The following is a 15,583-nucleotide window of genomic DNA, read 5'->3' on the forward strand; positions in this document are numbered from 1 at the left end:
ACTGGCAAAGTGCTTGGCCCGCTGAGGGTGGACCATCCAGCCAGTTTGCGAGTAGCCAGTCTCTCTGAGCTCCCTTTGTAATGAAAAGCCTCGGCCTATATTTAGCGATGTATTTTCTTTAGGAAAGCATAATTCGGCTGTGTCAAAAGTTCATTTTCACACAGTGTGGTCTATGAGAGATGAGTATTGTGCACATATTAAGGTGATTTACCATAACTGATGGGCCCTGTGCTTTGGAGGCTATTGACAAGATATCGTGTGTTTGACCTTAGCAAATGAAAACAGGAAGAGATGGTAGAACATCAGAGAGATTTTAATCCTTTCATGAGTTGGACAGACCCCATGTTGGTACTTAGCCCTGGCCTGCTTGGCAGGACTTCTGAGAATACGTGGTAGCATATGTTTTCAGGATGTCTTCAGGACCTGCCAGTGTGAGAGACTGACTGTCAGTTTAAAAAGGTTATAAATCCTTCAAGCTTTGTAATATACTGTATCTGCTAGATTTAATATTTCACATGAAATCCTTCCATTGCTTTTGTTTGAATGTTATCATAGAACCTTATTTGTTGGTTGCCATGGAGTTACAATACAACTAGGATTTAGTGTTCTAAGAAGTAGGCGTAACCCTTTAATCTTTTGCATTTTTTAATGTCTCTGAAATCCTTGTGCTTGTTTGTTTGCCAAAGACAAGCTGTTGTGTTCGTCTGATGTTTTTCAGGGAATGTCCGTGTGCTTGTCCTCTCTTCACCTTTCATTCTGTACTTTAAAATAAAACATGGATCCTGACCAGGAAGCCTGCCTCTAGTAAATCAAAACAATGAGGAAACAAGGTGTTCCGTCACGTCATATGTTTTACTGTGGGTGATATGTCACACATAGAGGATACTGCAAATGAAAGTATGGGAGCTGGTCTGTCAATGCACACTTGGCAATATTAAGTGATCTTAAGCATGGTGTGTGTTATAATGTGAGTTTTGACGTTTGGCTTCTTAGATGGTTAATGTGGACAAGTTTATATTTACTTGAGCTGCTTGGCTATCTTTGTTTTTGTCCGAGTGGGGCTTATCTTCCCATGCGACTTTGCTCTAATAACTCCTTGTTTCGAGTCTTTTTCTGATGCCATGGGCATGTTGATCAGGGCTGGCTGTGGTTTTACATGGACTATCTCAATATTGTTAAAATACTCTAGATCTAGAAAAACAAAACAAAGGCAAAAAAAAATAAATAGTGAGAGAGAATCTCAGTGTAATACCAGCAAGCTCATGTTTAAAGGCTTATATTTTAAAGGCTTGCATGTGGAAAACAAACACATATGCTTTATTATCAGACCAACAGTAACAAATGAATAACCAGCCTTATCGCACCCCATACTGCAGTCTCTTTAAACGATCAGACACCCCCATGTTAAGGGGTCGTGGAATTCCCTCATCCCCGTCACTATAGTAACTGATGGGGTGGAGGAAGAGGAGGCGGTAGCTTCTGTTTTTTTCTGTCTGAATGGGCTTCCCATGAAGGAAGAAGAAGAAGAAAGAAAGAAAAAGCTGCCAGTAGTCCTGCCTTCTTCTTCTCCTCCCCCCATCTCGCTCTATGGAGGGGAAGGGGGCATTTGAAAGGGTAGCAGAGCCCTGGTCACCCGGCGTGTGCTGCGCTTGACAGATCAGCCCCCAGGTGCAGGGAAGAGGCAGATTTCGCTTGGCATTCGAGGTGATACCTTAGGGGATGGAACAGCCCCGACAATACCCCACCCTCCCCAGCTCCGCTTGCCAAACCAACCCCCATGCCGTTACAGACTCTCTCTCTCTCTCTTTCTCTCACACACTCCCCCCTTCCCCCACCTCTGTCCAACCCCCACAAGTGTAGCTGACTTCCAGAACAGGAGCTAGCTTAACATATCTCTTTCTCTCTTTCTCTCTTTCAAGAGAAAAAAGATGAGCACGATATGAAACGAGGGAAGAGGAAGAACTCTCCAGTTATGAGCCACAGAAGAGTCGTCGATCACCCGTTAAACACTGCAGACAGTGCGCAGAGTTCATCAGAAATATGACAAGGTCTCTCCTGGTGCACCGTGGCCCTGAGTTATCAGCTATTGTTTTCTTTGTCCTTGTAGCCATGCGTTGCCTCCTAATGTCTCGTTAGCCACATCCTTCTTGTGTATTTCTTTTATTTTTTTATTCCCCGACCTGCAGCCAAATGTCAGTGGTGGTGGGCGGTAACTATGGAAAAGAATGCTGGCTTGATTGCTCACATTTTGTCCTGTTTTTATTCTTATATATGATCACACAGGAGACGAGAGGCAATTGTGAGCTTCATTTCTCGCGTGTATCCAACCAACCCCCCATCCCCTATTGCTTGAGTGGCTTATAAGAAGAAGAAAAAAACTCCTTCCAGAGAGAGGGAGACAGTAAAGTGGTGTCTGTTGGTGTCATGGACCAATTTGGGGAGGCACATTGGGATGTGAGGGACCCCCCCGCCCCCCACCTCCACCACCCTCCCCTCTTTTCTCCAGGCCCCATGTCCTCGCCGTTCATGAATAAAACAGTTGCATCGCCGTGCCATCGCATGTGGCTCAGCAGATAGAACAAAAGGCAGGCGTCTCCGGGAAACCGTGACTGAGACACACTGCGACTTGGGAACAATGGGGAGGAGTGGTGGCAGCGGAGATATGGTCTGAGCAGGGCAGAGGACAACGCTCACACGGGCAGGCTGCCTTGGATATGTGTTTAGTCGTAGTCCTTTGACCGAAATGTTAATTTCAGTCACAATTCGGTCATACCCTGTTACGGTTAAAGTCAGTCTAAATTTAGACGAGCTGGAGAAAGCATGGAACAGAGATGGATGGCTGCCTGTGAAGGTGGATGGGAGCACAGGCGGAGAATTATAACACGCCACTTACTCTGCCACGCAATAACAGCTCTCTCTTTCGGCCTTGTCATTTTGGCCATGGCAGCTTGTGTAATCAAAAATGAAAGGGGTGTCTCTTTTTTTTCTTTCTCCTTTTTTCTGAAAAAGTCAAATCTTTGACTTTATTTCTGTCTTTTCTATTGGCCTGAAATGTCATAAAAGCAGCTTCATTGAAAATGATGTACGAGGCTTCTTAAAAACAGTATTTTCAGTCGTCTTCTAGTAGTGTACAGTCTCAGTTACAGGCTGCTGAAAAGCAGCACCTGAAATAATATGACTTCTACCCCTCCTTTCCAAACAGATGTGTGAATCCCCACAGAGAAGAAAAAAATATGTTTAGAGTGTCCTTATTAAACAGAATGTTTTGTCTGTTCTTTTTCTTTTTTTTTCACCTGACATTTGCTGTCAGCCTGATGCTGCAGTGTATTAGTATTATATAACCTAATAAAAAAGTGCAAGCACTTTTAATGCTCTTTGGGGGAGTTAAGCAGAGGGTGAAAGTGGGGGTTATGGAGGGGTTGTTGGGAGATGTTTGGTGGCTACCACAGAGCGTGCCCTTTGTCTCCTCTCCAATGGCAAAGCCCCTGCCAAGTTGTTCTGTTCCAGTCCGGTTCACACCTTACAACAGCCTGCAAGTATTTGACATCTCCAAACACACACACACACACACACACACACACACACACACACACACACACACACACACACACACACACACACACACACACACCACACACACACACACACACACCACACACCACACACACACACACACACACACACACACACACACACACACCACACACCACACACACATGCACAGGCCAGAACGCAGCAGATGTGGCCGGAGCCAGAGCCACACAGGGAGTGATTGTATCTGACTGCGCACCCTCCGCGGGTCGAGGACTAATCCTGACAAGGTGCCGAGGATTGTCAATCCAATGCCATTTGGCAGCAGCAGCTACTTGGCTTCGGGGGCCAAACTTAGCCCACTGTGAACGCACTCTCTTTGGGTCTTTGGGCAGACTTCTGTCTTCGTGTCTCTCTCTCTCTATTTCTCTCTCTCTCTCTCTCTCTCTCTCTCTCTCTCTCTCTTTCTCTCTCTCATGCGTGATCTGTATCTCTGTCCCCTTGCTATAGTCTCTCTTCCTGGCAGTGTTGTTCTCCTTTAGTAAAGAAAGAAATCCAGTCCGGCTGAGCGTTGCACAAGCTTTCTTCTTGTGCTGCGCTCTATGTACTCTGTGTGTGATTTACATGGAGCGAGTAAAAGATATTTCTCCCCTGTTGATAGGTGGTGATAATGATAGCATACTGAGCCTTAATGGAAACCAATGGGTTGAAACTCAGCCTGGGTTGAATCAAGTGCCCTCCTTACACGCACAAACACTCACACACAAACACATACACGCACAAACACGCACACACAAACACATACACGCGCACACACACACACACACACACACACACACACACTAACACATACACAAACTGCTAGATTGAGTGAATACTTTTTTTTTTTCAGATGTAATGTGTTAGGCATCAGATGTTAATTTACCAAAAAAATGTGTTTTACTCAGAAGTAGAAAAAATAAGTGTCACAATGAATACCCATTAGTGTGAAATGAGGAATTTGAAGTCACAGACCATCTAGATTTTTCTGTTTCTTAGAACCTACTACAGGAATTTGCTTGGAGAGAACTACAATGTTGTAATGGAGAATTATAACAGGAACCATTCATGTGTTTCTGTGGTAGGAGATTTGTCAAATGGTTTGGAGGCATTGTGTCAGTCTTGCCCGTCTCACCGGGAGCATCCCCCATTTCATTTTCATTCCTCTACCCAGTTTAGCATTGCCATGTTTTATGGGGCCCTTAATCTCCTATTCCCATCCGATTGTAAAGCCACTGTTGTGATCCCACAGCCAGAAAAAACAGCTATGTACCCCAGGAGAGCCGCGCTGGGAATTAATGGGTTAAATGACATATGGTTATGAAGATGGAGAAGGAAGGCGTGAACAAAAGAGGGCAACCTCACCACAGACTGACCTGAGTGACATTGATTAGAATTAGAATGTGAAGTGTGTATGGTCCCGGGGATGGGGGACGACTCGCAAATGCGAGACTTGGCCAGGGGGGCTGGGGTGGTCGGAGATTGGGTGCGGATGGATGGGGGTGTTTGTGTGTGTGTGTGTGTGTGTGTGTGTGTGTGTGTAAGGGGGTTGGGGGTGTGTTGGCTCGAGGCCTAGGAAGGCCATGGTGAGGTGGGGGCATTTATTTAAAATTGTTTTATTTTATTTATTTTTTTGAGAGGTGGGGGATGGGGGTGTGGATGGGGGCAGGGTAAGTGGTCGGAGACTGTAAATCCTCAGCTAAACTCTCGCCAGCAGACCGCTGTGCTTTTGTTCATCAGCGCGGCCGTTTTAAACACAAATCACTGCCTACTGCAATGCTGTGTGCCGTGACCTAGTTCTGGAAGCCCTTTGAGGGACTTGTTGCATGTCATTTTGGAAATGACAACCACCACTTTAGACAGACTTCAGTGGCGCTGACGGCCGAGGAAGTGTTGACTTGCGCTCGCTTTATTTACTCTGATGCATTTTCAGGGGAAGAGGGCTGATGATGGGGGTCAATTAGTCCACCAAAAAAGTGCTGTCACAGCACCTTAGAAGCCGGAGAGGGGACAGAAGTAGGTCACCGTGAGAACGGTCAGTCTGGTGTCTGAGGAGCCCATAGCTTTTATTGGCTGCTGCCTTGCATGTTGTTTTGAAGGGGGTCTGTGCGTATGTTGTGTACTGTTAGGAGACCTAGCACTGTGATGGGGGCAGGGCGCATGCTGTTGTGGGCCAGGGAAAGGGTGTGTGTGTGTGTGTGTGTCTCTGTGTGTGTCTGTGTACGTCTGTGTGTGCAGAGGAAGGGGGTAGGTTAGGGTTTGCGAGCTAGAAGAAGAGCTGTTATTGGCCACACACCACAGAGACAGCTTATGGCTGTGCTGCATGACTGGGCATTTGTGACAGCTAGAGTCCTGTTTGCCACATCTGCCCGAGGCAGCATGCACTCTGCCAGCGAGCCGGGAATCAATCAGCCGCCACAGATAACTAAAGAGGCAGCTCCAAGGCCCACCGACTCTCCTCTGTTTGTTGTAGTGGCCATAATAAAACGGAAACATTACTGCAAGCAGCTTCTCTTTGTGACATTAGCTGTAGACATCCCAGCAGACAATTAGGGGACAAAAACAACCTTGGCTGTGGTTAAATATCTTTTTTCACTTAGTTAGTTTCACAAAATAGGATGATTTCTCTGTTGTTCAGTTCAGATTTACTGCATATTAAGAGACGTGTGCGCCAAAATGCAAAAAGATAATTCACAAGGCATATTCAAACAAAACTAGCCTTCCAAACCTGAAAGGTCCTTTGTTCTTTTCCAAACGTGCTATGAAACTCACCGTCAGTTAGACAGATGTTAGACATATCCATGCATTTTGATGTCTAAAAGATTCCATAGACATTACTGCATCATTTGGCTCTGTAGTGCTTTAAGTATTACGCCATCAAGACCTTTGGTTGGATCAGATAGCAGTATGATTGATAGCTAAGATATACTGTCTACCCAACCAAGTAATTATACCTATAGTTAATATAATAATTATATTTAGTTAAGTACATATTTATGATTTATTTAAGGCAGACATTTACTGCTTAACTATTGTTTTTTTTATGCTTTTAGTTTGGTCTGCTTTTGGTGTCACTTTTATCCTCTTAGATCTTAACGAGCTCGTTGAAGAATCTGTCTGGCTTCTTTACCGCTGTGTACCCTCTGCAGACAAAGACTCCAGTGAGACAGGAGCCCTGAGCAAGTTCCATGCAGTACACAGGCATACGTACAGGCATACATACAGGCATACGCCCAGGCATACGCACAGGCATACGCACAGGCTCAGGCATACGCACAGGCTCTTGTAACCACTGCCTCAGTTGTTCCAACACAGACCTCTAAAAGGCAGAAAAAAGCCCTCTGGCTCGTTCGGACTCTCTCTGTGCTGAAAGGCTGGTGGAAAGATCGCTTAGCTGTTGTTGTTGCTCAGTTGTGTCTGAATGCCTTTTGAAAATAGTTTATTAAACTGGCATTTTTTTAGTTGACATTTAACAATGGAATACTAAATCTAATTTGCATCTAGCAAATTATGCATAGAATTCTTCGTTCTAAAATAAAAACCACTCAGAAACACAACACTTTTATAATGCTAGATTTAATTATTTTCCTAAATGATGCCAGCATAAAGACATAATAAAAAACAGTCTATCCCTAATGAATCTAGGGCACTGCTTCTACGGTCAATCAATTTCAATGTCTTTTAGCCTGAGGCTATTTCTGAAAGACAGGTCGGTTCCTGATTTTTTTCAGGTCACAACTGTACCTGTTGCTGAACTGGTTTCCTCTGAGTGAAAGTAGGTTCTAGGTGAGGTTCAGGCTAAGCTGTCATTCAGGCATAGTGTCATTCAGACAGCCATATACTCTGAGGAACGACACACGCACACACAACTGCACGCAGGCACGGACGCACGCGTGCACACACACAGGCACAGGCACAGGCACAGGCACAGGCACACGCACACGCACACGCACACGCACACGCACACACAAACACACACACACACACACACACACACACACACACACACACACACACACACACACACACACACACACACACACACACACACACAAACTCACACTCCTGACTACTGGCATGCTGCTCAGCCCAAGAAGGCCAGTCCAGTTTTTCTATTGCTTTCATAGGACTTTGAGCTGTCACCAGTAACCCGCTGTCAACAAACGGCTTCAGGGTTAAGTTTACTTGGATCAGCTTGGGGCCAGATGAAATCAGTTACAGTGCTACATAACCTCCCTGCTCCGAGCACACTTACCCCACAGGGCCACAGTCAAGTTCATGCAAGTTTAAACAGGGGCAATCAGGGTAGCATAGTTTCACGGAGGGGGATCAATGATATATGATTCAATGACAGGCTGAAGCTTTCCAGACGCCAAAGAAATCATGTTTTCTATCCAAATACTTACCCACGTTGTGTGACAACATGCATTTGAGTATTCTTTCCTGCACCGTCTTTTCTGAAAACACACCAAATGAAGGTATAAAGAGGTATGAAGAGACTTGCTTGAAGAGTTTATTAGCTATATATAGATCATTATTTTTGCACAAAATAATAGTAACATGCACAAAGGATTTGAAACTTCAGTGAGTGTAACCCTGTGATGATATAAAGTTAGATGACATTGTGTAGTTATACTTGAAACAGTATATTCAGTCAGGTAACAAAGTGCATACATATACCCACACAAGAGAGTGCTTCTACTGATTTCAGTCCCTGGGTATTGCAGAAGAAAAGAGTCCATAGAGGATAGAGCTGGACTAGTAAGGGACACAATAGCCATCTGACACAGAGTGAAGTGAACTGTTGTTACACACACACAAGCCAGTGGGCATCCTTACAGCAAGCAAGGTCTTCCCCAGCATGTCTCCAAGGCTATGGGCTTTCCACACATTTGCCACATTAACAGAGTAGCCCCCTTTGGCACTGGTGCAGTGTTTAGAGCTGATTGCCATTGAGAGCTGAAGCGCTCTGTCAGCTGAAAGAGCGAGTTCTGGCTTGTGCTTCTCACACACAGGTGCAAGATATGAAAGCAGCCTTGCTCAGAATTAGTTGGCTTCCAGGAGATTGTCAAAAAGGGGTGGGCTCTGTGTGTGTGAGAGAGACAGAAAGAAAAAAAGAGAGAGAGAGAGAGAAAGAAAGAAAAGGGATCTGGCAAAGAACTGAGGTGAATGTGGCTTGCAGGCTCCGTGTAGGAGGTGGGCCAACAAGACTGAGTTGAAATATGTCTCCAACATGTCTGCCCCACAAGTGGTTGGATTTACGGCCATAATGGATGGACTCATTTTGAGTGCACTCAAATGCCTTTAAGGCCTGGCTCTGCAGTCACCCACAGGTTAAATGGCCTTTCCATTCTGCCAGCATGCTCCCCTAATCGTCGCCCACTACCTGTTCTTTTTTGTTGTTGTTGTTCTCCCAGAGTGCAGCATTACAAATCCACATTACAGTCATAATTCAGTCAGTCACCTGGTATGAGCACAAACAGAGAGAGAGAGAGAGAGTGACCCTTTGTTGATAACATTGCTCCTTGTTGTAATTGACATGAAAAATATGTTAGCAGACGAAGTGGTGTTGTTTTTGTCCATTACGAGACTCCTGTGTGGTGTCAGAAGCAGGCGAGTACACAACATGCTGTGCCAAAGCGGGCTTGGCACACTGAGTACTGCAGAGATGACTGATGATGTTAATTGCTGGCCGAGGATACAGCACTCAGTCATAACTATAAGAGCAACACTGTTGTGGGCAGAGTCTCTCTCTCTCTCTCTCTCTCTTTCTCTGTCTGTCTATCTCTCATCCTCCCTCTCTTAGCAAAACATGAATTGGGTTGCTGTGTGCTATCATTCATCCATGCCATCATTGTAATGTTAACAGGATTCCGGCTTGAATGGTGAATCATTTCTCCCATGTGATAAATAAATCTGTTTATCTGCAACAGCACCCTGACTAGGGGTGGGCGATCTGCCCAAAAATCACGAAAGCGAGCTAAACTCCGCAACTTTAGGGGGAGCTCACTTCCTCCCAGAGTTTATCACGTTCCAAGTAAACAGACTTTGCATATTAATGTAATTGCCATTTGTTGCACCAATTATATGTGTTGCCTTTTATAGCGGCAATATAAGTATTCATCTTGACAAAACCACATGGAAAACTACAGTTTTGCATGGCAACATGGATCACTTTCATTTGCATACATCTCAGCATCTCATTGGCCACAGTTAACATAATGTCTTTTTAGAAAGTAAGAATCTAATGTGAATTAATTGATGAGCAATGTACTTTTATTTTAGTGTATATTGTTACAAGATATCGTTGGGGTTATAATATGTATTGTAATATAATAATGTGATTACATGTATGGCCTACTTGCACGTAAGGGACACAGAAGTATTTATGATGTAAATATGTAGTTACACTGTGAAAAGGACATGTGATATGGGTGCAGAACATGTCTAATAGCCTCTATTGCCTCTTTCTTCCAGTACATCAAAATTCCTGCTAGCACTCCTGAGGCTCCCGATGCACTGCGTGTCTTCTCCTTCTACCTGTCCAGCGACAGCAAGGACAAACCTCAGGCCAGCTTCGACTGTATAAACCAGTACGTCTCGGGGTAAGAGCAGAAGTAACTGTTATCGGACACCAAAGCCTTGCGCCCCTCTGAAAGGATAGGTAGATCAATATTACATGTCACCAGACAGAAGAAGTGTACATTGCATAGCATTGCATTGAAAGTTTGCATGATGTTTTTTCAGTTCTTGAGATGGGTTTGAAATAGAAAACAAACTAAGGATAGTGCAACAACAAAACATAATGTGACCCTTCAACCTATTGTGACATCACTGTATTAGTGGTCAGCTTTGGTCCAAAGGGCTTGTTACTCTGTCAGATTGGCCGATTTGCTGAAACGCAAAGTAGTCTTGTGGTCTCACAATGGCTCACTTGTTTTGTGGAATAATGGCTGCATATTGGATGTGGGAAATGCAAACTGTTGTCACGGAACCGGTCAAGAGCATTAGTCAGAGAATCGTCATTCACCTTCCGGTTGCCTTGATGATAATACATGGCCATAAATACATCCATACTCTGCCGTAGAGTTAAGTCCCATTTGGCATTGCATTGAATGTTCTTTTACTTGAAACAATCAAACATAAAAGTCTCACAAAAATGCTATTTTGATGTGCGTTTAAATTTATATTTTTTAATAAGATTTCACAGGACCAGATTGTCAAAGTGTGTGGCAAGGACATTTAAGTGTGTGAATATTACACTATGGGCAGAATGTGTGTGTGTGTGTGTGTGTGTGTGTGTGTGTGTGTGTGTGTGTGTGTGTGTGTGTGTGTGTGTGTGTGTGTGTGTGTGTGTGTGTGTGTGTGTGTGTGTGTGTGTGTGTGTGTGTGTGTGTGTGTGTGTGTGTGTGTGTGTGTGTGTGTGTGTGTGTGTGTGTGTGTGTGTGTGTGTGTGTGTGTGTGTCTGTGTGTGTGTGTGTGTGTGTGTCCGTGTGTGTGTGTGTGACTGCATGTGGTGGAAGGTCACGGCCATGACACTTCCTCTGCCCCTCTCCTCCTCAGGGATGGCTGGGAACATCTGGAGAGTCAGGGGAGCATCCAGGATAAGATCACGGTGTGTGCCACGGACGACTCGTACCAGATGACCCGCGAGCGCATGTCCCAGGTCGAGAAAGACATCATGAGCAGGTCGGCCATCGAGATAAAGCCAGGCTCCACGCGTCCGAGTGAGTACCCTCTCTCTCTGTATGGCCTTTGGTGCTGCTTCCTCCTTCCTTTGTCTGCCTCTTTGAAGTTGATTTTCTGTTTTAAAGGGAAGAGATTCCACCCTTCAAGTGTGTCAGCTCCTGTAAATGAAACAGGCCATTTTTTATTCACTGTTTTTTTTTTTCTTCCTTTGAAGCGAATGCATACAGTGGCTCGGACTATATTATACTGATGAATGTTGAAGAGATAGTGTGTGCCATGTTCCTCTCTCTTCACTTCTCTTCTCTTCTCATCCATCTCATTTATCTACAGCGCTGAGGCACCATGCCAGAGATTTTCTCCATTAATGTGACTGAGATTTGCCAGAAGTATGCGCTAACAAGTCTCATGCTGGGTGGATGAAGTTTAGCCTGAGATTTTAATTACCATGGCTGGGATTCAATTAGTTTTCATCTGCAGAAGCGCTGAATTATACATGGGGGTCCTCTGAAGCAGGGTCCATAATTCCCCCTAAGTGGCAGAGGCAGGGGGGGGACCCACAGCCACTGGACTGGCGTCTCAGAGAATTTCACCCTGCTGTCTGAAGCGACAGATGTACAGTCTCCTACTGGGAGGTGTGTGCGTGGCAGCACAGTGGTGCTGGTTTTGCTGGATAAAAGTGAGCCTGGAGACCTTTTGGAGAAAAAAGATATGGCCTTTTTCTTTTTTTTCCCCTTGATGCCATGCTCCGTGGCAGAGGGGAAAAGTGTTCCGACAGAAAATTCAGTGAGATTAAATTTGTTTGTGCAGGCGCCATTTTGTCTCAAAAACATGTTGCATGCAACTGCTCTGTCTAAGTCTTGGAGATATTTTGTGTTGTTAAGAAGAGATGAGAAGGTCTAGGGCTGTATTTGCTATGTGACAGCAAAGCTGCCTGCGGTGACAGACTGTATTTCTGTGGTCGAGTAATGGTACACTCGCTCTCTAGAGGATCCTAAATACCATCCCAGGATCATAGCTTTCAGGCCACATTAAATGTATGGCAGGTATAGGGGAGGCGGTTTAGATTTATAAATAGAAGTTAAAGTTGGCTCAAGGTCAGCTTTGTTTTCAACATACAGTACATTTTGACTGAAACATGATGGAAGTGCATCTCACTGTTCTCCTTTGAGGATAAGATGGTTGTCTGTCTCATGCTGTCTGAAAACAGTTATGAGAATCAGATAAGCTGCTAACATCCCTTGTTCTTGTACACTGTGTGTGGTAACAGTATCCTTGTTCCTGTTAGTCAAGATTCCTTAAGCCCTTGATGAACTTGTTACGTTTCTGTTCCGTCAGCCATACTGCCATGTGCGGTCATTGCCCTCATCAGCTATGCTGAAGGCTATTATTAGCTTTACCGTAGAGCAGCCAGCCTCTGAGAGAGTGATGAGCTGTTTCAGGAAGCACACTGTAAAGGGAATAACAAGGCCTATAGGTTCATATGCTCACACATCTGCTCCACAGACTGATGGGGGTGACGTGTAATTCTGTGGTTTGATGGACAGCACTTTACCGGAGGAAGGTGAAGCCGTGTGTTTTTACTAGGCTGCCAGTAGACCACCCTTGTGATCAGTGCTTTCCACCACTATACCGAAAAAATGCATTTCTGCTGGCGTAGTCCTGTCAAATGCGTTTGCAGATGAGACAGCCCTCATAAATCTGTAGAAACTCACTTTTATTGTGTTTTGGAGTGACACCACAGTTAATCTGAAATCATGCAGGCACAGGTTATCTGCAGGAAGGGTAACATCTGATTATGAAGACCTGCTAGTATGACTTCTGATTTGAGAAACTGGCATGTGACCTAAGGGATTAAAATGATTGTTTTTTGCTATTTGATCCCTAAGATATGTAGGCTATGATATAATTCTGCCTCTCCTGTGAGACTCAACATGTCGAGGCAACAAGGACAGCCCCGTCAGCACCACAGTTTTCTATCCCTCAGTTTTTATCTTCAAATCTACACAGAATATCAAATTAACAGGCACATTATTCTTGCACAGGAGCTGGTATATTCTCTACTTAAACAGTATAAAGCTTGAACTTCACCCATTGAGTAGCTTCAGTGTCATCACCCTAACGTCATCACAGTGAGAATGGTTCAGTGCATTTTAAATGGCAACAAAAGCAGAGGGGTTTTATTTGTAAGTGTTCTGAAACCCATGGACTGGTTGTGTTTGGTTGCCCTGAGGAAACCTCTTAAGAAAGGCTTAAAGTTTTAATGGGATTACAGGTTGGCCGATATGTATTAGCGCTGCCGTATTCTGCTGGCCAGGCTCCAGGTGTATTAGCATGTTGGCGGTAGGAGGAAAATGGCCCAGGCTGTCTGCTTGGGGGTTGGCTTCAGTGGCCCACTGTTTGCACAGGAGAAAGCAGGAAGGTTACGTTCAGCGGCCTCCTTTCACACACTTTAGTCCTCAAATGCTGCACAGCAACACTTAAGTGTGTGCGTGTGTGTATGTTTGTGCGTGTGTGTGTGCATGTGTGTGTTAATACGCAGGTGTGTGTGCTTGTGTATTTGCACGTGTGTGCGCACACTGGGTGTGTTTGTTCATACCAGTGTGCGTGTGTGTGTGTGACTCAGAGGACGAGGTCAAATGAGTCCTGTGCCAGTGTGTTTGTTTAAAAGGCACGTTTCCTGAGCGTGATGTGCTGTTCCGGTGAGCGGGTGTTTGCAATACTGTAAGCAGGCCAGACATCATTATCCTTCAAGGCAAAGTGCAACATTGGCCGCATCCTGTGTGTCTAATTTCAACCACCCCTCCCCTCTGACTCCCTCCCTACCCCCTCTCACCTGCATCCATGGCTTTGTTTTGGCATAACGACAGCTCAGCCAATCTCACCAGCCATCTGTGAGGTGCCGTGATATTTGAAGAGGCCCCCTTGTCTTTTGAGAACCGAGGAGGCAGTTGGGATACCTCTAATCCTCCATCCATTTATGTTTCATTTAGTGTTGCAGGCCCTTCCTGCCCACAGGGCTTTTCAGCCCAAGTGTGTGTGTGTGTGTGTGTGTGTGTGTGTGTGTGTGTGTGTGTGTGTGTGTGTGTGTGTGTGTGTGTGTGTGTGTGTGTGTCTATGTGTCAGTTGATTTACCTGAAATATGAGCGCTCTTTTACTTCAGCCACACTGCAGCCTATGGCTAAAGTCAACAAGTTAGGGATTCTTTATGGTTGGTGTCTGTTCTCATTCCTCTTTTTCTTCTTCTTCTTGTCATTCAGGTAAATTTATGAAGATAAAGAAAAAGCAAGGCCTGCCCCCATCTGTGGACAGTATGAACAAACACTCACCCAACAACAAGAAGAGTGGGGCCCCTAGCCCTGTGGCCCACCGACCCCTGAAGGACCGCGTCATTCACGTGCTGGCCTTAAAGCCCTACAGAAAGGCCGAGCTGCTGCTGTGGCTGGAGAAGGAGAGGGCTAACCCCAAGGACAAGGCCGACCTGAGCTCTGTGCTGGAGGAGGTACGTGACAGAGAGGCCCTGTTATGTAACATACTAAATCACACACCCTCTCTCTCCCCCTACCTCTCTCTTAACCACACACACACACACACACACACACACACACACAGACTTCAAAACTCTGATAAAGAGATAGACACTCGCTTTGGAAATGGAACATTTTCTTTTCACATCATATATATATTCAGGCTTTTTTTTGTAGGTAACTAGTTTTTCCTCCTTTGATGGCATATGGTCATTTGAAGATTGAAGCAATTGTTGTTTTGTCCAGCTGCAAAGCCTGTTCATTATGGAGTTTAGTAGTTAATGTGATCCATGTCCGAAACCCTGCAAAGATGTAAGAACAGATTGTACAGCACAACATAGCCAAACATATCACCAGTATTCATCAGTTAGCAAGCTAGCTATATAGCAGTGCCAACTGTATTGTTGTTGGTGTTTGCAAAGTAAGGCTGTTTGCTTTTAGCTAGCTATTAAAAACACATATGCACACACTTAAAGGACGCTCACATACATAGTTGAGACTTTGTACGATTCAGATACACACAGGCCTTATGTTGCATGAGAGGGACGATAATGAGGCAAGGGAAAGTGAGAAATGCAGGGACTAGTCTCTCGCAGCCTCAGCACCTACAAATCACAGCAGTCCGGTGTGTGTGCGCAGCTGTTGAGAAGAAAAGCAATCTGCCACACATAGACAAGCAGCTGTACTCTCAATGCTTCATACATGCAGACACTGGCACACAGATACACCCTGAGACACACACACATACACACACACACACACAAACACACACACACACACTGACATGAACATGAACACAT

The 15,583-nt window shown here is 44.9% G+C and overlaps 1 protein-coding gene across 1 annotated transcript in view; it reads left to right on the plus strand.

Moving 5' to 3' along the window:
• The window catches only part of LOC308367847 (RNA polymerase II elongation factor ELL), a gene marked incomplete at both ends in the record, with an annotated part of 29,294 nt that overhangs the window by 7,062 nt on the left and 6,649 nt on the right, over positions 1–15,583 (plus strand). The window contains 3 exon segments of the mRNA XM_080841832.1: positions 10,048–10,175; positions 11,134–11,297; positions 14,517–14,758. Coding sequence (XP_080697958.1) covers positions 10,048–10,175; positions 11,134–11,297; positions 14,517–14,758 — 534 coding nt within the window.

This window comes from Sprattus sprattus (genome assembly GCF_963457725.1).
Source record: "Sprattus sprattus genome assembly, chromosome: 7".
Lineage (NCBI taxonomy): Eukaryota > Metazoa > Chordata > Actinopteri > Clupeiformes > Clupeidae > Sprattus > Sprattus sprattus.